This window comes from Salmo trutta, chromosome 17 (assembly GCF_901001165.1).
Source record: "Salmo trutta chromosome 17, fSalTru1.1, whole genome shotgun sequence".
NCBI classification, from domain to species: Eukaryota; Metazoa; Chordata; class Actinopteri; order Salmoniformes; family Salmonidae; genus Salmo; species Salmo trutta.
Window position 1 is genome coordinate 8472860 of NC_042973.1, and position 27664 is coordinate 8500523.

Here is a 27664-nt window from a genome sequence, read left to right on the forward strand (position 1 = left end):
ACAGCTAAGCCTTACCTGTCAGGTTTGCTGCTTCCCAGAGAAAGAAATGGAGTTTCAAATCGATATATAAAGAGGGGAAAACACAACACAAGGAGATAGAGAGAGAGAAACCAGGAGAGAGAGAGAGAGGGGGGGAGAGAGAAATCAAAGCATTTAAAAATTCACAGGGGCTGCCGCCTTGCAGCGCTAGATAGATAGAGTTCATCAGCATTTGGAGGAGCTGGTCGGTCCGTGTGTGTATGAGTGTTTCTGTGAGTATGACTGTGTGTGAGTCTTGGTGAGCTCGGAGGGAAGGGGAGGGAAATGTCAAGGTGAACTGACTTCAGTCACCCAGCACATAGTTATTGTATACTACTGGGGCTCTCTTAGATAGACAGTCTGTTGCCTACAACACTGTTAAAACAGAAGCAGATACACTTTAACTGTTTGTTTGCTCCAGACCCAAATACTTCAGATTTAACGTATTTTTTAAGTTAAAATAAGGTTTTAGATATCTCTCATTCAAGTAAAAATATCATCGTTGATATTTCCCTGGTTTTCACTAACTCCTCCAAGTCTCCGATCCCCCCAGTCCCTCCTCTTCTACCTCCTCCTCCTCCAACATACAGAACAGACTACACAATCCCCTTCAGCCTACATCCCCCAGAATCCCCTACGACGTAACTCACTTCTTGTAGAGGAGGATGGCGATGACGATGCAGATGATGAAGACTACGGCCAGGACGGGACCCACCACCCAGATGAGGCCGTCCCCACCTGTCTCCATGGGCAGAGGATCAGCCTCCAGCTCTGGGGTCACCACTAAGTCCGTGTATGGGCTGGCCGCAAACATTTTCTACACAGAGAGAGAGAGAGATTGATATAGGGGTCACCTCTACGCAGACGACACCATTCTGTATACATCTGCCCTTCTTTGGACACTGTGTTAACAAACCTCTAAATGAGCTTCAATGCCATACAACATTATTTCCGTGGCTTCCAACTGCTCTTAAAACTTCTTAGGGATAGCCCCCTTTTTCTAAATTTTTGCCTAAATGACATTCCCAAATCTAACTGCCTGTAGCTCAGGCCCTGAAGCAAGGATATGCATATTCTTGGTACCATTTGAAAGGAAACACTTTGCAGTTTGTGGAAATGTGAATTGAATGTAGGAGAATATAACAAAATAGTTCTGGTGGAAGAAAATACAAAGAAAAAATGAAAGTTTTTTTTCTACCACCATCTTTGAAATGCAAAAGAAAGGTCCCTGTTTCAGCCATCCATAATTCCGATGGTGTCCACAAGATGGCAGCAGTGTATGTGCAAAGTTTCAGAAGGATAAGTTGAAGTATGAACAAACTACATGACATTTAGTGTGAAGTCACCAAGGTACATTTGGGCAAATCGTGAAAGAGACATTTGCATTCATATTACATTTTTCTGCAAGAATATCGTCAAATCTGTATACTTGGATTTTGATTTAGCTTTTCCAGTATTAGTAGCCATATTATAAGTTCAACATTTGCAAATCAACCAGTTTTTATAACTTCATAACTGAATATTCTTATACGTTTTGTCCAAAAGGAAAAGGCATGCTGTCGTACAAGGTTAGTAGCTACATTTTATGACATATACAAGGTTCCGGGTACTCCCGTAAAGCCCAGCTCATTGGCTATCTAGCTAGCTTTGTTCGACCCCGATTGGTGCTTATTTGACAAAGTTAGAGTCATTCAAGTGAAGACCGCCCGCGTCATCGGCGTGCCATGAAGGCGTCGCTCTCTGACCAAATATGGTGTCCTATAGGATATACTACACCCCTAATGATATAGTGAAGTCTCGTTACATTCTAGGATCTCTGAGGAATACATACCAACGTGATTTGACTGGTTGAAACAACGTTTAGGGTTAGATTTTCACAGATTCCTTTCTTTGCAAATTGAACGCGTGGAAATACAAAATCGATCGTGCATGCTATATGGACCTTTTTAGGATATGAAAAAGGATTTTATCAAAACGACACTTCATGTTATCTCTGGGTGTCTTTGGATGATAAATCAGAACAAGATTTCAGAATATAAGTACACATTTCACCTTCAGAGGTGAATTTATCAAACCCATCGTGATGAAAATAGTGTTTTGTTGTTAAGAGCTCTCTTCAAACAATAGCATGGCATTTTTCGCAGTAAAAGCTACTGTAAATCGGACAGTGCAGTTATATTAACAAGAATTTAAGTTTTCAGCCGATATAAGACACTTATATGTACCGACATTTGTTGTTTCTCTAAAATCTGCAATGGTGACACAAGGCACTGAATGATTTACAACTGTCCCGTTGACGGGATGCCGATCCCTAATTAAATGCTAGCAAAACTAAATGCGTGCTATTCAACCGATCGCTGCCCGTACCTGCCCGCCCGACTAGCATCACTACTCCGGACGGTTCTGACTTAGAATATGTGGACAACTATAAATACCCAGGTGTCTGGCTAGACTGTAAACTCTCCTTCCAGACTCAAATTAAGCATCTCCAATCCAAAATTAAATCTAGAATCGGCTTCCTATTTCGTAACAAAGCCTCTTTCATGCTGCCAAACATACCCTCGTAAAACTGACTATCATACCGACCCTTGACTTCGGCGATGTCATTTACAAAATAGCTTCCAACACTCTATTCAGCAAATTGGATGCAGTCTGTCACAGTGACATCCGTTTTGTCACCAAAGCCCCATATACTACCCACCACTGCGACCTGAATGCTCTCGTTGGCTGGTCCTTGCTACATATTCATTGCCAAACCCACTGGCTCCAGGTCATCTATAAGTCTTTGCTAGGTAAAGCTCCGCCTTATCTCAGCTCACTGGTCACCATAGCAACACCGACCCATAGCACGCGCTCCAGCATGTACAGTCGTGGCCAAAAGTTTGGAGAACGACACAAATATTAATTTTCACAAAGTCTGCTGCCTCAGTTTGTATGATGGCAATTTGCATATACTCCAGAATGTTATGAAGAGTGATCAGATGAATTGCAATTAATTGCAAAGTCCCTCTTTCCCATGCAAATGATCTGAATCCCCAAAAAACATTTGCACTGCATTTCAGCCCTGCCACAAAAGGACCAGCTGACATCATGTCAGTGATTCTCTCGTTAACACAGGTGTGAGTGTTGATGAGGACAAGGCTGGAGATCACTCTGCCATGCTGATTGAGTTCGAATAACAGACTGTAAGCTTCAAAAGGAGGCTGGTGCTTGGAATCATTGTTCTTCCTCTGTCAACCATGGTTACCTACAAGGAAACACGTGCTGTCATCATTGCTTTGCACAAAAAGGGCTTCACAGGCAAGGATATTGCTGCCAGTAAGATTGCACCTAAATCAACCATTTATCGGATCATCAAGAACTTCAAAGAGAGCGGTTCAATTGTTGTGAAGAAGGCTTCAGGGCGCCCAAGAAAGTCCAGCAAGCGCCAGGACCGTCTCCTAAAGTTGATTCAGCTGTGTGATCGGGGCACCACCAGTACAGAGCTTGCTCAGGAATGGCAGCAGGCAGGTGTGAGTGCATCTGCACGCACAGTGAGGCGAAGACTTTTGGAGGATGGCCTGGTGTCAAGAAGGGCAGCAAAGAAGCCACTTCTCTCCAGGAAAAACATCAGGGACAGACTGATATTCTGCAAAAGGTACAGGGATTGGACTGCTGAGGACTGGGGTAAAGTCATTTTCTCAGATGAATCCCCTTTCTGATTGTTTGGGGCATTCGGGAAAAAGCTACACAAGGTGAGCGCAACCATCAGTCCTGTGTCATGCCGACAGTAAAGCATCCTGAGACCATTCGTGTGTGGGGTTGCTTCTCAGCCAAGGGACTGGGCTCACTCACAATTTTGCCTAAGAACACAGCCATGAATAAAGAATGGTACCAACACATCCTCTGAGAGCAACTTCTCCCAACCATCCAGGAACAGTTTGGTGACAAACAATGCCTTTTCCAGCATGATGGAGCACCTTGCCATAAGACAAAAGTGATAACTAAGTGGCCCGGGGAACAAAACATCAATATTTTGGGTCCATGGCCAGAAAACTCCCCATACCTTAATCCCATTGAGAACTTGTGGTCAATCCTCAAGAGGCGGGTGGACAAACAAAAACCCACAAAATTGCAGAGGTCTTGAAAAAGAATGGCAACACTGCAAATATTGACTCTTTGCATCAACTTCATGTAATTCTCAATAAAAGCCTTTGACAAGTATGAAACGCTTGTAATTATACTTCAGTATTCCATAGTAACATCTGACAAAAATATCTAAAGACACTGAAGCAGCAAACTTTGTGAAAATTAATTTGTGTCATTCTCAAAACTTTTGGCCACGACTGTATATCTCACTGGTCATCCCCACAGCCAACACCCCCTTTGGCCGCCTTTCCTTCCAGTTCTCTGCTGCCAATGTCTGGAAAGAATTGCAAAAATCACTGAAGTCGGAGACTTATATCTCCCTCACTAACTTTAAGCATCAGCTGTCAGAGCAGCTTACCAATCGCTACAGCTGTACACACACAGCCCATCTGTAAATAGCCCATCCAACCAACTACCTACCTCATCCCATATTTGTTTTTGTTTTTCTGCTCTTTTGCTCACGAGTATTTCTACTTGCACATCCTCACCTGCACATATATCACTCCATTGTTAATTGCTAAATTGTAATTACTTTTCCACTACGCCATTTGCACACACTGTATACAGATTTTTCTATTGTGTTATTGACTGTACGTTTGTTTATCCCATGTGTAACTCTGTGTTGTTGTATGTGTCACACTGCTTTGCTTTATCTTGGCCAGGTCGCAGTTGTAAATGAGAACTTGTTCTCAATTGGCCTACCTGGTTAATTAAAGTTGAAATAAAATAAATGAAATAAAAATACAATAGAACTGAGTGGTACTTATGCATGTAATGTAGCTGCAAACATATAGAGAGATATCAAATGTAGATAAGAGCTCAATGCAATTCAATTTAGAAGTAGTATACCTATGCATAACATATGAACATACCTTTCATGAATTCACTCACACATCTGGTATGATGACCAGAGTTATCGCCTTACTGTAAAGTATATGGATCGGGTGTGTGTCTGAATGTGGTCAGAGTGTGTCTGAATGTGGTCAGAGTGTGTCTGAATGTACTCAGGGCTCAGGGTGTGTCTGAATGTGCTCAGGTTGTGTCTGAATGTGCTCAGGTTGTGTCTGAATGTGCTCAGGGTGTGTCTGAATGTGCTCAGGGTGTGTCTGAATGTGCTCAGGTTGTGTCTGAATGTGCTCAGGTTGTGTCTGAATGTGCTCAGGGCTCAGGGTGTGTCTGAATGTGCTCAGGGTGTGTCTGAATGTGCTCAGGGCTCAGGGTGTGTCTGAATGTGCTCAGGGTGTGTCTGAATGTGCTCAGGGTGTGTCTGAATGTGCTCAGGGTGTGTCTGAATGTGCTCAGGGTGTGTCTGAATGTGCTCAGGGTGTGTCTGAATGTGCTCAGTGCTCAGGGTGTGTCTGAATGTGCTCAGGGTGTGTCTGAATGTGCTCAGGGTGTGTCTGAATGTGGTCAGGGTGTGTCTGAATGTGCTTAGGGTGTGTCTGAATGTGCTCAGAGTGTGTCTGAATGTGCTAAGGTAGTGTCTGAATGTGCATGTGCACGTGTATGAGTACACACACACGTGCGTGCGCCTCTCATCACCGGTACTCACCCCGGCGGTGGTGTTGAGCTCAGCCAGTAGGAAGAAGACGTATTCCTGCCCAGGCTCCAGAGGTTTGCTCTCACAGCTGCTGTGGCGGTGCTCTGTGCCCAGGGTGAACGAGGTGGGGAGCTGCTTGAAGCAGGCTGTGATGTAGGGCTTCTTGCCATCCGCCTGGCTCAGCTGACGCCTGGTGCGACGCTTCGGGGTGATGTCCCTCAGCAGCTGAAGGAGACAGGGAGAGAGGGGTGAGGTGAAGGAGGGACGTAGAGAGAGAGAGGGGGGAGAGGTGAAGTAGGGATGGAGAGACAGAGGGGTGAGGTGAAGGAGGGATGGAGAGAGAGAGGGGTGAGTTGAAGGACGGATGGAGAGAGAGAGGGGTGAGGTGAAGGAGGGATGGAGAGAGAGAGGGGTGAGGTGAAGGAGGGATGGAGAGAGAGAGGGGTGAGGTGAAGGAGGGATGGAGAGAGAGAGGGGTGAGGTGAAGGAGGGATGGAGAGAGAGAGGGGTGAGTTGAAGGACGGATGGAGAGACAGAGGGGTGAGGTGAAGGAGGGATGGAGAGAGAGAGGGGTGAGTTGAAGGACGGATGGAGAGAGAGAGAGGTGAGGTGAAGGAGGGATGGAGAGAGAGGGTGAGGTGAAGGACGGATGGAGAGAGAGAGAGAGGTGAGGTGAAGGAGGGATGGATGGAGAAAGAGAGGGGTGAGGTGAAGGAGGGATGGAGAGAGAGAGAGAGGTGAGGTGAAGGAGGGATGGAGAGAGAGAGGGGTGAGGTGAAGGACGGATGGAGAGAGAGAGAGAGGTGAGGTGAAGGAGGGATGGAGAGAGAGAGAGAGAGGTGAGGTGAAGGAGGGATGGATGGAGAAAGAGAGGGGTGAGGTGAAGGAGGGATGGAGAGAGAGAGAGAGGTGAGGTGAAGGAGGGATGGAGAGAGAGAGGGGTGAGGTGAAGGAGGGATGGAGAGAGAGAGAGGGGTGAGGTGAAGGAGGGATGAATGGAGAAAGAGAGGGGTGAGGTGAAGGAGGGATGAATGGAGAGAGAGAGGGTTAGGGGAGGTGTGAGAGGATCTGAGTTCTTAGCATAGCTTTATCTTGGTTTGTTGGTCTGACTGTCTGAATGTATGTCTGTCTAAATGTCTGTCTGTCAGTCTGAATGTCTAAATGTCTGTCTGCCTAAATGTCTGTCTGAGTGTCTGTCTGTCTGAGTGTCTGTCAGTCTGAATGTCTGTCTGAATGTCTGTCTGAGTGTCTGTCTGAGTGTCTGTCTGCCTAAATGTCTGTCTGAATGTCTGTCTGAGTGTCTGTCTGAGTGTCTGTCAGTCTGAATGTCTAAATGTCTGTCTGAGTGTCTGTCTGTCTGAGTGTCTGTCAGTCTGAGTGTCTGTCAGTCTGAGTGTCTAAATGTCTGTCAGTCTGAATGTCTGTTTGAGTGTCTGTCAGTCTGAGTGTCTAAATGTCTGTCAGTCTGAATGTCTGTCTGAGTGTCTGTCTGAGTGTCTGTCAGTCTGAATGTCTAAATGTCTGTCTGAGTGTCTGTCTGTCTGAGTGTCTGTCAGTCTGAGTGTCTGTCAGTCTGAGTGTCTAAATGTCTGTCAGTCTGAATGTCTGTTTGAGTGTCTGTCAGTCTGAGTGTCTAAATGTCTGTCAGTCTGAATGTCTGTCTGAGTGTCTGTCTGAGTGTCTGTCAGTCTGAATGTCTAAATGTCTGTCTGAGTGTCTGTCTGTCTGAGTGTCTGTCAGTCTGAGTGTCTGTCAGTCTGAGTGTCTAAATGTCTGTCAGTCTGAATGTCTGTCTGAGTGTCTGTCAGTCTGAATGTCTAAATGTCTGTCTGTCAGTCTGAATGTCTAAATGTCTAAATGTCTGTCTGTCAGTCTAAATGTCTGTCAGAGTGTCTATCTAAAAGTCTGTCTGTCTGTCTGTCTGTCTGTCTGTCTGTCTGTCTGTCTGTCTAAATGTCAGTCAGTCTGAATGTCTAAATGTCTGTCTGTCAGTCTAAATGTCTGTCAGAGTGTCTATCTAAAAGTCTGTCTGAGTGTCTGAATGTCTGAGTGTCTGTCTGTCTGAATTTCTAAATGTCTGTCTGTCAGTCTAAATGTCTGTCAGAGTGTCTATCTAAAAGTCTGTCTGTCTGAGTGTCTGTCTGAGTGTCTGTCAGTCTGAATGTCTAAATGTCTGTCAGTCTAAATGTCTGTCAGAGTGTATATCTAAAAGTCTGTCTGTCTGTCTGAGTGTCTGTCTGTCTGTCAGTCTGAATGTCTAAATGTCTGTCTGTCTGAGTGTCTGTCTAAATGTCTGTCAGTCTAAATGTCTGTCAGTCTGAATGTCTGTCAGTCTGAATGTCTGTCAGTCTGAATGTCTGTCAGTCTGAGTGTCTGTCTAAATGTCTGTCTGTCTGAGTGTCTGTCTAAATGTCTGTCAGTCTGAATGTCTGTCAGTCTGAATGTCTGTCAGTCTGAATGTCTGTCTGTCTGAGTGTCTGTCTAAATGACTGTCTGTCGGAATGTCTGTCTGTCTGTCTGTCTGTCTGAATGTCTGTCTGAATGTCTGTCTGAATGTCTGTCTGTTTGTCTGAGTGTCTATCTGTCTGTCGGTCTATCCGTCTGAGTGTCTGTCTTTCTGTCTGAGTGTCTGTCTATCCATCTCTCTAGATATGTGTTCATCTCTATTTGACCAAGTTGACAGAGAATCTTGACGCATGTTCTCTAACAATGTTGAAAATGAGAAGAGATGGTGGACCCACTGTATCCATCAACAGCATCTACATTCGTCTGCCCATTTACATTCGTCTGCCCATTCGTCTGTATCTATCCTTCCACCTATCTGTCTACCCATCAATTTATCATTCCTATCGGGCCATCCATCAATCTGATCAGTCAGTGTGTGAAGATAAAGAACGTTCAACCACCCAACGAATCTATGGAGATAGTTTGTGTAAAAATCTAAATGTCAGCCGAAAATGTCCTCGATGGGGTTTTGCAGGTCGATTCCCTCCATACACTCCGTCAATAGGCTGCGTGTTGGCACCAGACCCTGGCAGACCAGGTTTCTCCATTCATTTACAACAGAATATGAAGAACTTTGCTGAAGAGGTGGAATATGGGTAATCCCAAATATAATAGCTCGCCTCTGATCACAGCTCAAGGTCACACCTAGCAACCGAGGCAGGAAGGAAGGGTGGGAGCATGCATGTCATTTGGAGGGATGGAGGGAACACGCTTAAGGAAAACTACGGGACCCCTTCCGACGTTGCTATGAACATCTCCGTGGCATAAGGAACACTTGGACAGACATACCTGTGGGCGAGCAATGTGTTGTTTTGCGGTCTTTGTATCTGTAGCTAACAATTCACTTAATGCTAATAACTTTGTGTTCAGATGCATTGTAGCACGAGGCAGCTTGATGCTAATCTATCGCAGGCCACAATTAAATGGGAGTCATTTCTTGGTTCTTACCTCTTCCAAGTCCATTTCGTCTGGGTTCTTGAGATGTCGTGCAGTCCCCAAACCCTTCTTTAGTGGTACCGCCACCACATAGAAGTCCCTGCAACACACACAGACATCACTACCATCAACATCCTCAGAGAACCATAACATTAACTTACAGTACAGGGACTAATGGGCTAGCTTGGGTTTAGCCTGAACGTGTGTGTGTGTGTGTGTGTGTGTGTATGTGTGTGTGTGTGTGTGTGTGTGTGTGTGTGTGTGTGTGTGTGTGTGTGTGTGTGTGAGAGAGAGAGAGAGATATGGTAAGTGGCAGTAAAAAGACTGTGAGAGAGAACATGAATAATGAAACACCAGAGTGAGAGCAGAAAATAGAGAGAAGGACAGAAGGTTGTCAAGAGAGAGGTCAAGAAAGTAAGGTGTAATGTGTGCTATGTGGAAGAATGTGGGAGTTTAAGAGAGAGACAGAGAGAGAGCTACAGTAAGAGAGAGAGAGAGAGCGAGAGAGAGAGAGAGAGAGAGAGAGAGAGAGAGAGTTGTGGAAATTCAGTACTGAGAGAGACATGGTCTTGGTAATTTCTTCAAACAATCATCTTTATTTAACATCGATTAATTATTGCAATAATGAGACCGTCAGCCCACCAGTCTTAACTGACTGTTAGGCTGAGAGTCTAGCCTTTACAAACGATGCACAATTTTTATATAGCTGATACCAATATTGCTTAGTCAGTCACTTCTAACCTTCCCATAAGCCACCTTGGTTATCTACACGGGATGGTATTTTACTTAGTCTCCCAGATGCCAGGAAGATGAGACAATGAGGCATTGTTCTTAACTCTTCCAGGCTCTCTCTATCTGGAGTCACACACACCACATCTTGTCTATAGAATGCTGGCTTTTAGGTTTTTATCACCAACACAAGTCAATTGTCAGCTTCAAGCTATCTCTAGTAGAACCCATGTCCTCAACACCCAGACTAGCTGCAGGGTGCTAGAGTGGAGACCATCAAACACAGCATTAGCAGGACAGAAATATCTTACTGTTCGTTAAGTAAATAATTGTTACATAGCCAACAAATAAGGTGAATACATAATTTTTCCCTCACAAGAGAGAGACAGCTACAGTGAGATAGAGAGAGAGAGCGAGAGAGACAGCTACAGTAAGAGACAGAGAGAGAGAGAGAGAGAGAGAGAGAGAGAGAGAGAGAGAAAGAGAAAGAGAGAGAGAGAAAGAGAGAGAGAAAGAGAGAGAGAGAAAAGAGAGAGAGAGAGAGAGAGAGTGAGACAGCTACAGTAAGAGGGAGAGAGACAGCTACAGTAAGAGACAGAGAGAGAGAGAGAGAGAGAGAGAAAGAAAAGAGAGAGAGAGAGAGAGAGAGAAAGAAAGAAAGAAAGAAAGAGAGAGAGAGAGAGAGAGAGAGAGAGAGTGAGAGAGAGAGTGAGACAGCTACAGTAAGAGAGAGAGAGAAAGAGACAGCTACAGTAGGAGAGAGAGAGACAGCTACAGTAAGAGAGAGAGAGACAGCTACAGTAAGAGGGAGAGAGAGAGAGCTACAGTAAGAGAGAGAGAGACAGCTACAGTAAGAAAGAGAGAGAGAGAGAGAGACAGCTACAGCGAGAGAGAGAGAGAGAGAGAGAGAGAGAGAGAGAGAGAGAGAGAGAGAGAGAAGGAAATAAACTTCAGATAAACTGGCAGAAACCCATGTTTCCATTTCTCTCACTTGATGTCCTTGGTCTCCACCGGGGCGAAACCCATGGTCAGAATGTTGTCTGGCTCCGAGTAGAGATCCAGCTTGGGCTTCTTGACCAGGATGGGCGGTGTGGTCCTAGCGACCACACGGTGGCGAGGTCCACCCTCTGTGTTCTCCTGACACGTGACCCGGAACTCATAGGTGGTGTTGGGCCGCAGGCTGGTGACCAGCGCCTTGGTCAGCCGGGCGTCCACGTCCATCTTCTGACGGTTGTACTCGATCTGGACCGGGGGATGGATGGAAAGATTCACAAACAAATGGAGACACAAAAAATACCAAAATAGGAAAGTTATCTGTCTGTCTCTATAGTAGTGGAGTAGTATAGTAGATTCTGTCTGTCTCTATAGTAGTGGAGTAGTATAGTAGTCTCTGTCTGTCTATATAGTAGTGGAGTAGTATAGTAGTCTCTGTCTGTCTCTATAGTAGTGGAGTAGTATAGTAGATACTGTCTGTCTATATAGTAGTGGAGTAGTATAGTAGTCTCTGTCTGTCTCTATAGTAGTGGAGTAGTATAGTAGTCTCTGTCTGTCTCTATAGTAGTGGAGTAGTATAGTAGTCTCTGTCTGTCTCTATAGTAGTGGTGTAGTATAGTAGTCTCTGTCTGTCTCTATAGTAGTGGAGTAGTATAGTAGTCTGTCTCTATAGTAGTGGAGTAGTATAGTAGTCTCTGTCTGTCTCAGCGCTGGGTAGAACTGCTGGTTTAAAGCATTTAAAATGTAAAATGAGTCTGTAAGAGATATTCTTTGGAAATAGTGTGTTCAAAGATGGCATGTATGTCTGGGTTTCTGTAGACTTTTCCCTTCAAAGCATAATTCTGTGTCCACAGACGCAGAGACGTGATAGTCCGGCACCCCATTGTGACATAGCTACACGGCTCTGAGATCACCATCTGTGGGGGGTGCACAGCCCACAATTCCCAAAAAGCAGCGGCTTCGCATTCACATCTTGTATTCATTTGAATGGGGTGACGGTTGGAGAACTTGCTTGAGCCGCACTGAGAATTTGAAAAGTATAAAAGCCAACGGTCCAATATTGTAGAACCCTGCTGTGCGTACGTATACATGTTTTTGGACTCTGAAAAGGATGAATAAACTCTTGAATTTGTTCTCTGCGAGACTGCATCGTTTGAACTTTTAATCAACTCACAATTGCATTCAGTAGCATAATAATTAAAAAATGTATTCATAGAGCAGGAACCCTCTACATGTCTGTCTGTCTGTCTGTCTGTCTGTCTGTCTGTCTGTCTGTCTGTCTGTCTGTCTGTCTGTCTGTCTGTCTGTCTGTCTGTCTGTCTGTCTGTCTGTCTGTCTGTCTGTCTGTCTGTCTGTCTGTCTCTTACCGTGCACCGAAATGGGAACCGCCTCTCAACAAACTTCCATGTTAGCAACACCGTCGTCTTGGTTACCCACTTCACCGTGAAGTTCTTTGGGACGTCTGTTGTGAGAGAGAACAGAAAGAAGAAGAAAAAGGAACAAAACAAAACCAGAGAGGATGTGTTTAGTTTGGAGAGCTGGGGAAGTGAGAAGGGAGAGAGAGATTAGAAATAAAAGAAGGTCGTTTTTGTTGTTTTCCTTCCTCTGGATTGGAGCATTGAGCGGGCCGTGAGCTGTGCTGTGATAGGCTGTGAAGGGGGCAACGCTATTGGTTAGACACATAGCACGGGAGACCCATGGTGCACAGACGGACCCATGGGGCACGGACATGCCCGCTGGCTGGCCACCAGGGCAGTGCCAACCCATCTCTGCCCACCACATCTTTCTACAAGACAATACCCCATCCCAGTGAAAATCAGGAGTCGTTGACCCTCGTGGTTGTGGCGGTCTCTCCTTGGCGCTCTGAGCCTGGGTTGGCACTGCCCACGACATGCTGCCCGGCGGGCACAAAGACAAACCCAAACACAGCATGCCCACAGTCATTAGCAGTGCATCAGGGGGATGCCATGCTGCACGCCCATCCCATAATGTGACAAGGGGAGGGAAAAGAGTGGGGGAGGGACTCAAAACAAACTGAAAAACAAAGAAAATAAAGAACCAAAATCTTGCTAACCTAAATGGACTAAAAACAAAGTCTTTGAGTGACTTAAACACAGAGGTCCTGCTTCTTTTTTGTTGTTGTGCAAACTAGGGGGTGTGTGAGTGTCAGGTTGCATTAGCTGTGTGAGTGTGCCTGGCTGCAAAGGGCAGCAAGGAGTCTGACAAGCTGTCTGACCGACTTGCACTTACCTTGAACGCAGCAGCTCCTCCCCTTTTTCAAACTGACTGACTGTAACTTACTGACTGGTTTTACCTTTGGGTTAGTGAAGTGAGTGTTCCCCGCAAACATTTTTAGGTTCTAGGATTTTTGTCGTGGAGAAGAAGTGAAGGTGATTGGAGGGGGAGTTGTTTTCATTTTTGTGTTTTCGCTTGTTGTTATTTTTGTTTGTTTTTCCCCCGGGTCGGGAGAGAAACAGGCAAGCCCTACCTGTCTCAAACGCCACTGTCCGATACTGGATCGGCGGGCTGTAGGGCCCTGGACCTACACTCGTGTGCGCGCGTATTTTCACGTCGTACGCCGAGTTGGGTTTGAGGCTGTTGAGCACGTAGGTGGACTGGCTTGCGGGCAGGCTGAGCTCCCGGGGCGCGCCCCCCAAGCCCGTCTCCTGGTATGCTAGCGTGTACTCTGTGATGTCCCCGTTGCGCTCTGCCAGCACCGGGGGCGACCATGACAATTCCACCGAGCAGCAGGTCACGTTGGAGGTTTCTCTGATTTGGGGGTACCCCTGGGGTGTGTGTTCGGGCACCTGCAGTTCGGCTGTCGCCTCCTCACCGAAGCCCCCCCGACTCTTGGCCTGGACTTTGAAGAGGTAGGTGGCACCGCGGTGGACACTAGCCACCGTGTACTGCCTCTCCTGGGGGGTGAACTCCAGAGTAGCCAGGGGGGACACGTCCTTACGGCCAAACTGAAGCCGGTAACCCTGCAGCCCCATGCCAGGGATCATAACATCGGGTGCGTCCCAGCACACCACGGCCGACGTCTCTGAATCCTGAGCCACCGACAGAGAGGGTGGCCCAGGCACTGTGGAGAAGGCAAACAAACAAAACTTTTATTCATCTATATTTTTCTCTAAAAGGTTAAACAAGGTGTGTTTTTGAAGAGAGAGTGCGGTTTGTGGTTTGTACATCTAGGTATGTCAATAAGTAATAATAGACTGTGCTGGAACTGTACAGTGCTCTCTCCCTTTCCCATTGTAGAAAATATGAAGGCTGCTCGTATACGTTGTTTTGTATAGGGACAAAATATTTTCTTCACTATAGAGAGCCTTTTACTGGGGTGAACATTTGTTTCTAACAGACCTGGGCGAAAGGTTAGGCAACGACAGAGTCAGTATAAACTGAGACTACTAAAAACAATATTTTCAGTGACTGGGTTACACCTTCAACGGCATAATGTTGGACAAGCAGACCTACTATATATTTCTATTTTGACTCAAGTCAATTCAGATAATTCAATTCCGGGTTCAAAGGTCCTGTCAGAAAACATAATGACCTATTTCTCCTATTGATGAATTGATATTCAATTCATTTCGGCATTGACTGAGTAGTGAGTACAAATGGGAATTGACAGCAACACTACAGTGTCAGTAACACTACGGTGAGTGTGTGAATTTCTGCAGACACAAATATATGTGCACTCTAGTACAGACACGCTTAGACACTTCGTAGCACACACCTACCCCACTAGCCCACTACTAAACAACACCACTATTACAACAATACACTACTATACTACCTCACCACTACCCCACTATACTACCTCACTATTCCACTATTATACTACTCCACCACTACACTGCTATACTATTCCATTACACCACTATTATACTACTACATCACTATACTACATCACTATACTACTCCACTGCTACATCACTATACTACCGCATTACTCCACGACTATACTACCTCACTAATCCACCATTATACTAGCTCACTACTCCAATACTCTAAACCCATTCTACTCCACTACTTTACTATTCCACAACTATACAACCCCACTAATCCACTACTCCATTACCCCACTAGAATACTACCCCGCTACTATACTACTCCACTGATTCCAACACTCCACTAATATACGAGCCCAATAACCCACTACTCCACTACTATACCACCTCACTACTATACAACCCCACTAATCCACTACTCCATTACCCCACTAGAATACTACCCCGCTACTATACTACTCCACTGATTCCAACACTCCACTAATATACGACCCCAATACCCCACTACTCCACTACTATACCACCTCACTACTATACAACCCCACTAATCCACTACTCCATTACCCCACTAGAATACTACCCCGCTACTATACTACTCCACTGATTCCAACACTCCACTAATATACGACCCCAATACCCCACTACTCCACTACTATACCACCTCACTACTATACAACCCCACTAATCCACTACTCCATTACCCCACTAGAATACTACCCCGCTACTATACTACTCCACTGATTCCAACACTCCACTAATATACGACCCCAATACCCCACTACTCCACTACTATACCACCTCACTACTATACTACCCCACTAATCCACTACTATACTACTCCACTACTATACTACCCCACTAATCCACTACTAAACGACTATACGATCCCAGTAATACACTACACCACCACTATAATACCACACTACCATACTAATCCACTACTAACTACCCCACTACTATACTAATCCACTACTACACTACTATACTACTCCACTACTATACCACTCCACTAGTATAATACTCCACTACGATACTACAACACTACCACACTAGTATAATACTCCAATAATATACTACTAAAATAATACACTACCCCACTACTATACTGATCCACTACTACACTATCCCACTCATCCACTACCCCACTACTATACTGATCCACTACTACACTATCCCACTCATCCACTACCCCACTACTATACTGATCCACTACTACACTATCCCACTCATCCACTACCCCACTACTATACTGATCCACTACTACACTATCCCACTCATCCACTACCCCACTACTATACTGATCCACTACTACACTATCCCACTCATCCACTACCCCACTACTATACTGATCCACTACTACACTATCCCACTCATCCACTACCCCACTACTATACTGATCCACTACTACACTATCCCACTCATCCACTACCCCACTACTATACTGATCCACTACTACACTATCCCACTCATCCACTACCCCACTACTATACTGATCCACTACTACACTATCCCACTCATCCACTACCCCACTACTATACTGATCCACTACTACACTATCCCACTCATCCACTACCCCACTACTATACCAATCCATTCCTTCACTACTAACCTACCCCACTACTATCCTACCCCACTACAAAAATACTCCACTACTCTACTACCCCTCTAATATACTACTCCACTACCCCACTACTCCACTACCCCTCTACTATACTAACCCACTACTCCACTGCCCCACTACTATACTAACCCACTACTCCACTACCCCACTACTCCACTACCCCTCTACTATACTACCCCACTATGCCACAACCCCACTACTCCACTACCCCTCTACTATACTACCCCACAACTCCACTACCCCTCTACTATACTACCCCACTACTCCTCTACTCCACTTCTATACTACTTCACTACTCCTCTAATATCTTACCCCACTAATCCACTATTTTAATACCCAACTATTATACTACCCCACTATCCACTACCCCTCTACTATACCACTCCACTACCACTGTACTCCACTACCTCACTACTCCACTACTCCACTACCCTACTACTATACTGCTCCACTACTATACCACTCCACTACCACTGTACTCCACTACCTCACTACTCCACTACCCTACTACTATACTGCTCCACTACTATACTACTCCACTACCCTACTACTATACTACTCCACTACCCTACTACTATACTACTCCACTACCCTACTACTATACTGCTCCACTACTATACTACTCCACTACCCTACTATTATACTACTCCACTACTATACTACTCCACTACCCTACTACTATACTACTCCACTACCCTACTACTATACTACTCCACTACTATACTACTCCACTACCCTACTACTATACTACTCCACTACCCTACTACTATACTGCTCCACTACTATACTACTCCACTACCCTACTACTATACTGCTCCACTACCCTACTACTATACTGCTCCACTACTATACTGCTCCACTACCCTACTACTATACTGCTCCACTACTATACTACTCCACTACCCTACTACTATTTATTTATTTTTATTTTATTTATTTAACCAGGTAGGCAAGTTGAGAACAAGTTCTCATTTACAATTGCGACCTGGCCAAGATAAAGCAAAGCAGTTCGACAACATACAAAAACACAGAGTTACACATGGAGTAAAACAACATACAATCAATGATGCAGAAGAAAAAAAAATAAGACTATATACAATGTGAGCAAATGATGTGAGATACGGGAGGTAAAGGCAAAAAAATGCCATGGTGGCAAAGTAAATAAAGTATGGCAAGAAAAACACTGGAATGGTAGATTTGTAGTTTGAAGAAAGTTAAAAGTTAAAATATAAATAATATGGTGCAAAGGAGCAAAATAAATAAAATAAATAAATACAGTAGGGGAAGAGGTAGTAGTTTGGGCTAAATTATAGATGGGCTATGTACAGGTGCAGTGATCTGGGAGCTGCTCTGACAGCTGGTGCTTAAAGCTAGTGAGGGAGATAAGTGTTTCCAGTTTTAGAGATTTTTGTAGTTCGTTCCAGTCATTGGCAGCTGAGAAATGGAAGGAGAGACGACCAAAGGAGGAGTTGGCTTTAGGGGTGACCAGAGAGATATACCTGCTGGAGCGCGTGCTACAGGTGGGTGCTGCTATGGTGACCAGTGAGCGGAGATAAGGGGGGACTTTACCTAGCAGGGTCTTGTAGATGACCTGGAGCCAATGTGTTTGGCGACGATTATGAAGTGAAGGCCAGCCAACGAGAGCATACAGGTCGCAGTGGTGGGTTGTATATGGGGCTTTGGTGACAAAACGGATGGCACTGTGATAGACTGCATCCAGCTTGTTGAGTAGGGTATTGGAGGCTATTTTGTAAATGACATCGCCGAAGTCGAGGATTGGTAGGATGGTCAGTTTTACGAGGGTATGTTTGGCAGCATGAGTGAAGGATGCTTTGTTGCGAAATAGGAAGCCAATTCTAGATTTCACTTTGGATTGGAGATGATTGATGTGAGTCTGGAAGGAGAGTTTACAGTCTAACCAGACACCTAGGTATTTGTAGTATACTACTACTAGGTACAGTATACTACTCCACTATACTGCTCCACTACTATACTACTCCACTACCCTACTACTATACTACTCCACACCCTACTACTATACTACTCCACTACCCTACTATTATACTACTCCACTACCCTACTATTATACCACTCCACTACCACTGTACTCCACTACCTCACTACTCCACTACCCTACTACTATACTGCTCCACTACTATACTACTCCACTACCCTACTACTATACTACTCCACTACCCTACTACTATACTACTCCACTACCCTACTACTATACTACTCCACTACTATACTGCTCCACTACTATACTACTATACTGCTCCACTACTATACTACTCCACTACCCTACTACTATACTACTCCACTACCTCACTACTCCACTACCCTACTACTATACTGCTCCACTACTATACTACTCCACTACCCTACTACTATACTACTCCACTACCCTACTACTACTCCACTACTATACTACTCCACTACTCCACCACTATACTACTCCACTACCCTACTACTATACTACTCCACTACCCTACTACTATACTACTCCACTATGATACTACCCCACTACTATACTACTGCACTACTATACTACCCTACTACTATACTACCATACTACTATACTACTCCACTTCCACTATATAATCCACTATTATAATACTCCACTACTATACTACTCCAATACTATACTACCCTACTACCCCACCACTATACTACTCCCCTACTCCACCACTATACTACTCCACCACTATACTACTCCACTACTCCACTACTATACTACTCCACTACTATACTACTCCACTACTATACTACTCCACTACTATACTACTCCACCACTATACTACTCCACTACTATACTACTCCACTACTCCACTACTATACTACTCCACTACTCCACTACTATACTACTCCACTACTATACTACTCCACTACTCCACTACTCCACTACTCCACCACTATACTACTCCACTACTATACTACTCCACCACTATACTACTCCACTACTATACTACTCCACCACTATACTCCTCCACCACTATACTACTCCACCACTATACTACTCCACTACTATACTACTCCACTACTATACTACTCCACCACTATACTACTCCACCACTATACTACTCCACTACTCCACTACTATACTACTCCACTACTCCACTACTATACTACCCCACTACTATACTACTCCACTACTATACTACTCCACTACTATACTACTCCACTACTCCACCACTATACTACTCCACCACTATACTACTCCACTACTATACTACTCCACCACTATACTACTCCACTACTATACTACTCCACTACTCCACTACTATACTACTCCACCACTATACTACTCCACCACTATACTACTCCACTACTCCACTACTCCACTACTATACTACTCCACTACTATACTACTCCACTACTATACTACTCCACCACTATACTACTCCACTACTATACTACTCCACCACTATACTACTCCACTACTATACTACTCCACCACTATACTACTCCACCACTATACTACTCCACCACTATACTACTCCACTACTATACTACTCCACCACTATACTACTCCACCACTATACTACTCCACTACTCCACTACTATACTACCCCACTACTATACTACTCCACTACTATACTACTCCACTACTATACTACTCCACTACTCCACCACTATACTACTCCACCACTATACTACTCCACTACTATACTACTCCACCACTATACTACTCCACTACTATACTACTCCACTACTCCACTACTATACTACTCCACCACTATACTACTCCACCACTATACTACTCCACTACTCCACTACTCCACTACTCCACTACTCCACTACTACACTACTCCACTACTATACTACTCCACTACTATACTACTCCACTACTCCACCACTATACTACTCCACCACTATACTACTCCACTACTATACTACTCCACTACTATACTACTCCACTACTCCACCACTATACTACTCCACCACTATACTACTCCACTACTATACTACTCCACCACTATACTACTCCACTACTATACTACTCCACTACTCCACTACTATACTACTCCACCACTATACTACTCCACTACTATACTACTCCACTACTCCACTACTATACTACTCCACCACTATACTACTCCACCACTATACTACTCCACTACTCCACTACTCCACTACTATACTACTCCACTACTATACTACTCCACTACTATACTACTCCACTACTACTACTCCACTACTCCACTACTATACTACTCCACTACTATACTACCCTACTACTATACTACCCTACTACTCCACTACTATACTACTCCACTACTATACTACTCCACTACTATACTACTCCACTACTCCACTACTATACTACTCCACTACTATACTACCCTACTACTCCACTACTATACTACTCCACTACTATACTACTCCACCACTATACTACTCCACTACTATACTACTCCACTACTCCACTACTATACTACTCCACTACTCCACCACTATACTACTCCACCACTATACTACTCCACTACTATACTACTCCACTACTCCACCACTATACTACTCCACTACTATACTACTCCACTACTCCGCTACTATACTACCCTACTACTCCACTACTATACTACTCCACTACTCCACTACTATACTACCCTACTACTCCACTACCCATCTCCCCGTTATACCCATCCCCTTTGTACCCACTTGTTCCTCCACTCTTATTCTTTATTTATCTTTTGAATAGGCCTGTTGTGGGCAGGGGTTAATTAGTTGGAGCAGTAATGGAATAGCAGCAGCCTCCAAATAGCAGTGAGATGAATGTGTTCATTACTCCCCGCTAACAAACTATAGCTCAGCCCCGCAACTAGCCTGTCTTGTTTAAACTTGACTGTCCCTCCTCTCACATCTACTGCTTAGAAAGCCCCAATGAGGACATCAGAGATAATAGCCCTGAGGTGTGTGTTTACATGGTAGGCCAGGGACTACTGTTAATAGAGAGGTAAGGGTAGGTGGGGTTAATTGACCAAGCTGATTCGTGCTAAGGGAAAACTTGAGGATGGAGAGAGGAAGAGGGAGGATGTGATAATGACAGTTCCTCGTGATGAAGGTGACAGAGAACTGGGAGCCTTCTGCCACAAAGAGGGGACAGCGAGGGAGGAGTGGGGGATTGTGGACACCTTGATTGTCTCCCTCTTTCCTCCTTTCATACCTCTCTTTCTCCCTCTGTCACTCCATTCCTCTCCACTCAGCCTCCCTCAATCACTCCCAGTGGAGCTGGAGGCACATTTCCCATCAGGACCAGCTTTAATGGCCGCTGTTGATACACAGTTGTCTTAATTGAGAGGAGGATTTCTCTCTCTCTCTAGACAAGTAATAATGTACATAAGTCGAGGCTGGTTTGTGATGAGCTATAGGAGGACGGGCTCATTGGAATGACTGGAATGGAATCAATGGAACGGAATCAAACATGTGGTTCCCATATGTTTGATACCTTTTCATTAATTCCATTCCAGTCATTACAATGAGCCCGTCCTCGTATAGCTACTCCCACCAGCCTCCACTGATGTACGAGTTTGTATAATAGTGTGTCTGTGTATAATAGTGTGTGTGTGTGTGTGTCTGTGAGCCAAGCAAGATTAAAAAATATATATATATACATTGAACCATGTAAGCCATTAACCTGCGGTTACAATTTCCAGGAAGATATATCAGGGGTCGTGGGTCCACCTCACTCTACTGTACTGGCCTGCGGGGCGCTGTCTAAGGCACTCCATAAATGATTAGCTGCATTTTCGCACGCAATTGATATCGGTGGCAAAGGGGGCATGAGTGGACCAGGAAGAGGGAAAACATAATTGAAAATGCCTTCCCACATATACCTAATTTAGCTGTGGTGATGAATAATCGCCTCGGCCACACTGAGAGATGCACAGCTATTTTGACAGCAAAGGTCTTTCGTAATCCATTGCCCACCCATATTTATGTTCCTCTATCGCGCGTGCAATGATGTTTCGAGGAGTAAAAAAACAGGGTTCATTGTTTGCAGTAACTTTGTTGTCTGTAACTTTGTTGTTTGTAATATCCCAAACGGACGTGGCAGTTTCACCATTAAGGATACTAGCTTTAACTTAACACCTATTTTAAGGACTATTTCTATATCTTATAAAAATACAGAAGAAATCAGGACAGTTGAAGGAAACTCATAAATATGCTACAAGCTTATTGGCCCCGCCAACCACCAGCGCTACGTAAGGGATAGCCAGGGGGTCTGTGGAGGCTAGTGGAGTCCAGACGGTTTCTTCCCAGAGTATTCCGGGGTATTCCCAGAGTATTCTTTGCTTCTCTATACAGCGCCAACATGCAATCTGCTCACCTCCCAGGCAGAATGGGGAAGGGGTGGGAAGATGCAGAGGAGGAGGGGGAAAGACGGAGGGAGGAGGACTAATGAGAATTTCTGACTATTAGAGCGGGAGGGGAAGTGGCCCTTGGTGGCCTTGGAATGTTATTGGAGTTAATGGACTGTCCTTCTGTATTTTTGATTGTGTAGTATGGATAACAGTCTTAATGTCAGTGTTAGGAATAGTTAGTTGTTCTATATAGCTAGGGATTGGAATATTCTTAAGTCGGTTGTACGTAAGAGCTTGCTTTTAATTTGTATTTTTTTTTATCAATCACATATCACACTTCACCATTCATTTCAAACGAATTGGATGTAAATGTCTGGTCCTTTCTTCCAAAGTAATTCATCTCACGTTCGACAATGAAGGTTCGTAATAGCCCGAAAGCGATTTGAATATGCACGGCGAAGTCACACAACACCAAGTTCAAGGAATCAAACTGTTATTACTTAGTAAAATAATGAACACATTGAAACACAATGGAAGCTAAATAATGTATGAAGACTGAAGACTGCGTCAAACCTAGACTCCAACACCTACAGCAAAAGTAGCCAGCTGCACTTTAAGTTGGAGGAAATTATTCTATCCTCGATTTTCACAATGTTTTAGGTTGAGGCATTATCTATTGAACAAAGACTTAAGAGTTTGACATAGCCATACTTCCAACAACTTGGAATTTCTTTATTTTGCTGTCTTAAGAGTCTGGTTGCCTTTCTGAAAGATAAAAAAAAAACAGTCTCTGTGTGTGTGTGTATCTGTGTGTATCTGTGTGTGTATGTGTGTGTATGTGTGTGTGTGTGTGTGTGTGTGTGTGTGTGTGTGTGTAAACTCTCGAAAGGGCCCTCCTTCCCGTCTGTGCCTTTTCCTTATCAATAGCACAAGGCAAGGACTTAACTTGTCTGAAAGCACAATGTCTCCCTGAAATGGGCCTGGAAGAACCATAGCAACCGTCTGGGCCACGATTTGACTGAGCCCCATAGCAGAACAGGAAGCTGGTAGCTCCACTGTCACATGAAAGGGGAGTTGGAAGTATTTTTTACCTCCCGAAGGGGCTGAGGCTTCTCTTCGTCCCTTTTTGTCTGCCTCACGCTCATTTATTTATTTTGGTCTCTTTTCCGCATTTCAGTAATGAAAAGCGAATGGGGGATTGGATTTAAGGGAGGGATGGATGGTGTGAGAGAGACTGGCGTATCAGTCAGCGCAGGCCGACAAGGGAGGGAGGAGAGAAGTGACAGTACCAGGGCCCTTTGTCGCCCGTCATACTGTCTGATACCGATGATCGGCACACCGGTGAAGATCATGACCTGTCAAAAGAGGTGTGTGTGTGAGTCTGCTTTCTAGTTTGTTTTTATTGGATGTTTGAAGGCCCCCGAAGCAAACTAGCGTGGATGCATACACAAAGGAGCCTCATATCTTAGCCCTGACGGCCAAGTATTTGAGTGCTTTCATGGCTCTCCAGTCTTGCAGGTATAGGCCGTGTTCATGGTAGCTAAGCTTTCGGATTCTTATGAGTCTTAAGTGACCTGGTTAACGTTGGCTTGGAGACTGGTGTTTAAGAGAGAGGAAAAGAGGGAGAAAGAGAGACTCTGAAGTCTGAGGCTAGCATTATAAAGAGAGAAAGAAAGAGAGTTTCTGATGTCTGAATAAGGCCTCCAGCAGAAATCCACAAGCCTCTGGCCTAGATGGCAACGGAAGAACCAAATCTGCCAAAAACAATGTTTACTACTATCTCCTGTCATCCGCCATTCCGTCTGTGGATAGTTTGCTGAACATTTATAGATTATCTTCAGTGCCCTATCCAATTCCAAACATCCAAACTTCCTCTCCAGCTGCAACACAATAACAAACGGGTCGAATCGAAATAGGATGGTCTCTGTCTTTCAAAAGAGAGTGGGAGGGGAAGTTTTAATAATTTTAATTTTAATAAACCCACAACCGTTTCGTCAATAAATATTGGATTGGTTGAATTCTTTCCACTATAGGCAAGGTAACAATTTCCTTAACGCCTGCAGTTGTAATGTATTATGATGCAGTACTAATGCATTGTAATACTTGTCATAATACATTGTAATACTTGTCATAATACATTGTAATACTTGTCATAATACATTGTAATGAGCTGCAATAAAATGAAAGACTGACCTGCTCCTTTGGTTACCACCAGTTTGGGTTTGCTGCGTGCCCCGTCTCCCTTCGTGGTGTACGCAGCTACTGTGATGGAGTAGGTGGTGTCCGACTGTAGCCCTCCGATGACCATTTCCTGTAGGAAACAGGAAGTAGACAAAATGTATCAGAACACCGGTCAAAACATGTGACCATCATCACCTCCGCAGCCAACCACCTTCTCTTACCATTTATTGTGTTACTGCTGCTTTTGACCTCTGGATAAAATGTTTAACCTCTAACGTGGATGGAATGCTTTGCTGTCCATTGTTTTCTGGCTGAATTCTAGTGGCCAGACAAACTTTATCAAACATCATACCGCTCCCTAAAACTACATCTCTCCAAGATAAGTATAAAAAGGAGGGGGAAAATGGATATACATTGTCTGAGGCATTAGCCAAGCTACACTCACAAAACAACTTAAATGAATAATCAATGTATGCATGCATTCAGGCTGGCTGACTGGTCAGTGCAGTTTTCGGGTCAGCCATTATTTTGTCTGGTTCTCTTGAGAGAGGAGGCTTTGATCAATGCTGATAAATCTTTCAGTAGAGGTGCCTGGCTAGCTAAATGAATGCAGGAGGTTTTCAGACTGGTTGGCTGGGAGATGGAGAGGTCAGCAAAGGGGTGACATACAGTATCTTCTGTTTTCACACCGAAGATGCCGGCATCCATATCATATATACCATGCAAGTGCAATAACACTGTGAATTAAATAAAAGGGGATGGCAATCATTGAGATTTCACACTCAATCTAGGCAGGGCACCACCAAAGTAAAAAAATAAAACAACACACACAATCACAACACGACACCATGACAACACGACAACACCATGACAACACGACACGACACACACTATCACAACACGACACACCACACACCATGACATCATGACACAACACCATGACAACACGACACAACACCATGACAACACGACACAACACCATGACAACATGACACAACACCATGACAACACGACACCATGACAACACGACACAACACCATGACAACATGACACAACACCATTACAACACGACACCATGACAACACCATTACAACACGACACCATGACAACACGACACCATTACAACACGACACAACACCATAACACAACACCATGACAACACGACCCGACACACACTATCACAACACAACATAACACCATGACAACACGACACAAAGTAGCACATAGTAGCATGATTAAGCAGTCCAGTCACAGGGAGAAGCAGCAGACAGATATTGCATCAGCCACCTTCTCATCATCCGCACAGCTAATTAGCCTTTACTCTATCTAGGACAGGGGTGTCAAACTCATATTGCTCCGTTGGCCACATTCGGCCTTCACTGAGATCTGGAGGGCCACATTCGGTCTTCACTGAGATCTGGAGGGCCACATTCGGTCTTCACTGAGATCTGGAGGGCCGCACATAAAATGTATTATATTTCCTCGCCGTCAAAATTAGCAAAGAAATTGTATTTTATACATGGCCATTGGGATTTTCAATGCTCCCTGACTGTCTGACTTTCGTTTCGATGTTAGTTAGCAAGCTGGGCAGAGTGAAAAGACTATGCTTGCTCAAAATGTGGAATTTCAATTGATTACTATAGCTTCCCCTTGGGCCAATCAGTGTCATTTTCTAAATGCTGGATCTCTATAGCAACATGCATCATTCATCCAAGTTTCTTAAAATCGGGCCAGGGGTGTCTGTGAGTAACTACCATACGAACGGACGGAGACAGATCCATAGTCCCCGCTCCGATTTCATCATGGGGGACAATCATTTGTTTTTACTCAGACCCCTCGCAGGCCATATGATTGACACCCCTGCTCTAGGACATCAATACCGGAGATGGGCAGCGCTGCGACTTGAGAGCCTGTTCATAACATACAGTGCTAGGGCATTACTGATAAAGCACCATAATATCAAAGCTCTACTGAATAGGTTGATGTAAACCCTGTCTTTCTTATATATGTGAAAAGAGCTAGGGTGATGCAATACACAGTGCTTTTTACCCCCCCCCACCCCGGGCACTCTAGTGACTCCATATATATACTCACATATTCGGCTGTATCGTCCGTTTCCCACTATCCCCCCCCATATAGAGGAGAGTGCAGGAGAGAAAGAGAAAGATTTTTTTAAAGAGAGAGAGAGAGAGAGAGAGAGAGAGAGAGAGAGAGAGAGAGAGAGAGAGAGAGAGAGAGAGGGTGGAAGAGAAACTCAAGAGAAGGAAGGTGCGAGAGGGGCAGCGTGTTGAGAGGAGGTAGAGAAGAGGGTGAGAGCACAGAAGTAGGGTGTTGTGTACGGGCCGGGCCAGAGAGGCCAAGAGGAAAGCTAGTCTGTGTTAGGGAGTGCAACTGAGGCAAGGGGAAGAGGTGTGAACTGAAGTCTATGGGGGCTGTCTGTTTATATTTTTTTAGGAGGTTACTGTATCTATTTTTATAACTGTGCATTATTTGGGGGCCTCCAGAGTGGCGCAGCAGTCTAAGACACTGCATCGCAGTGCTAGCTGCATCACTACAGATCCGGGAGACCCATGAGGTGGCGCACAATTGGCCCAGCGTCGTCCAGGTTAGGGAAAGGTTTGGCCGGCTCGGGATGTCCTTGTCCCATCGCGCTCTAGCGACTCCTGTGGCGGGCCGGGAGCAGTGCATGTTGACACGGTCGCCAGGTGTACGGTGTTACCTCTTACACATTGGTGCGGCTGGCTTCTCTGGGTTAAGATGAGCATTGTGTCAAGAAGCAGTGCAACTTGGCGAGGTTGTATTTTGGAGGAAGCACAGCTCTCGACCTTCGCCTCTCCCGAGTCTGTACGGAAGTTGCAGCGATGGGACAAGACTAACTATCAATTGGATATCACGAATTTGGGGAGAATTGTTTTTTTTA

At 44.7% G+C, this 27664-nt stretch overlaps 1 protein-coding gene across 1 annotated transcript in view; it reads right to left on the reverse strand.

Annotated features, from left to right (window-relative positions):
• The window catches only part of LOC115151250 (receptor-type tyrosine-protein phosphatase S-like), a 394494-nt gene that overhangs the window by 72351 nt on the left and 294479 nt on the right, over positions 1-27664 (reverse strand). The window contains exons 16-24 of the mRNA XM_029695206.1: positions 26839-26865; positions 24757-24874; positions 13338-13931; positions 12217-12311; positions 10848-11098; positions 9140-9227; positions 5699-5911; positions 669-835; positions 16-30 (exon numbers count right to left, since the gene is read on the reverse strand). Of these exons, the coding sequence (XP_029551066.1) occupies positions 16-30; positions 669-835; positions 5699-5911; positions 9140-9227; positions 10848-11098; positions 12217-12311; positions 13338-13931; positions 24757-24874; positions 26839-26865 (1568 nt within the window). The remainder of the gene's footprint in view (positions 1-15; positions 31-668; positions 836-5698; positions 5912-9139; positions 9228-10847; positions 11099-12216; positions 12312-13337; positions 13932-24756; positions 24875-26838; positions 26866-27664) is intronic.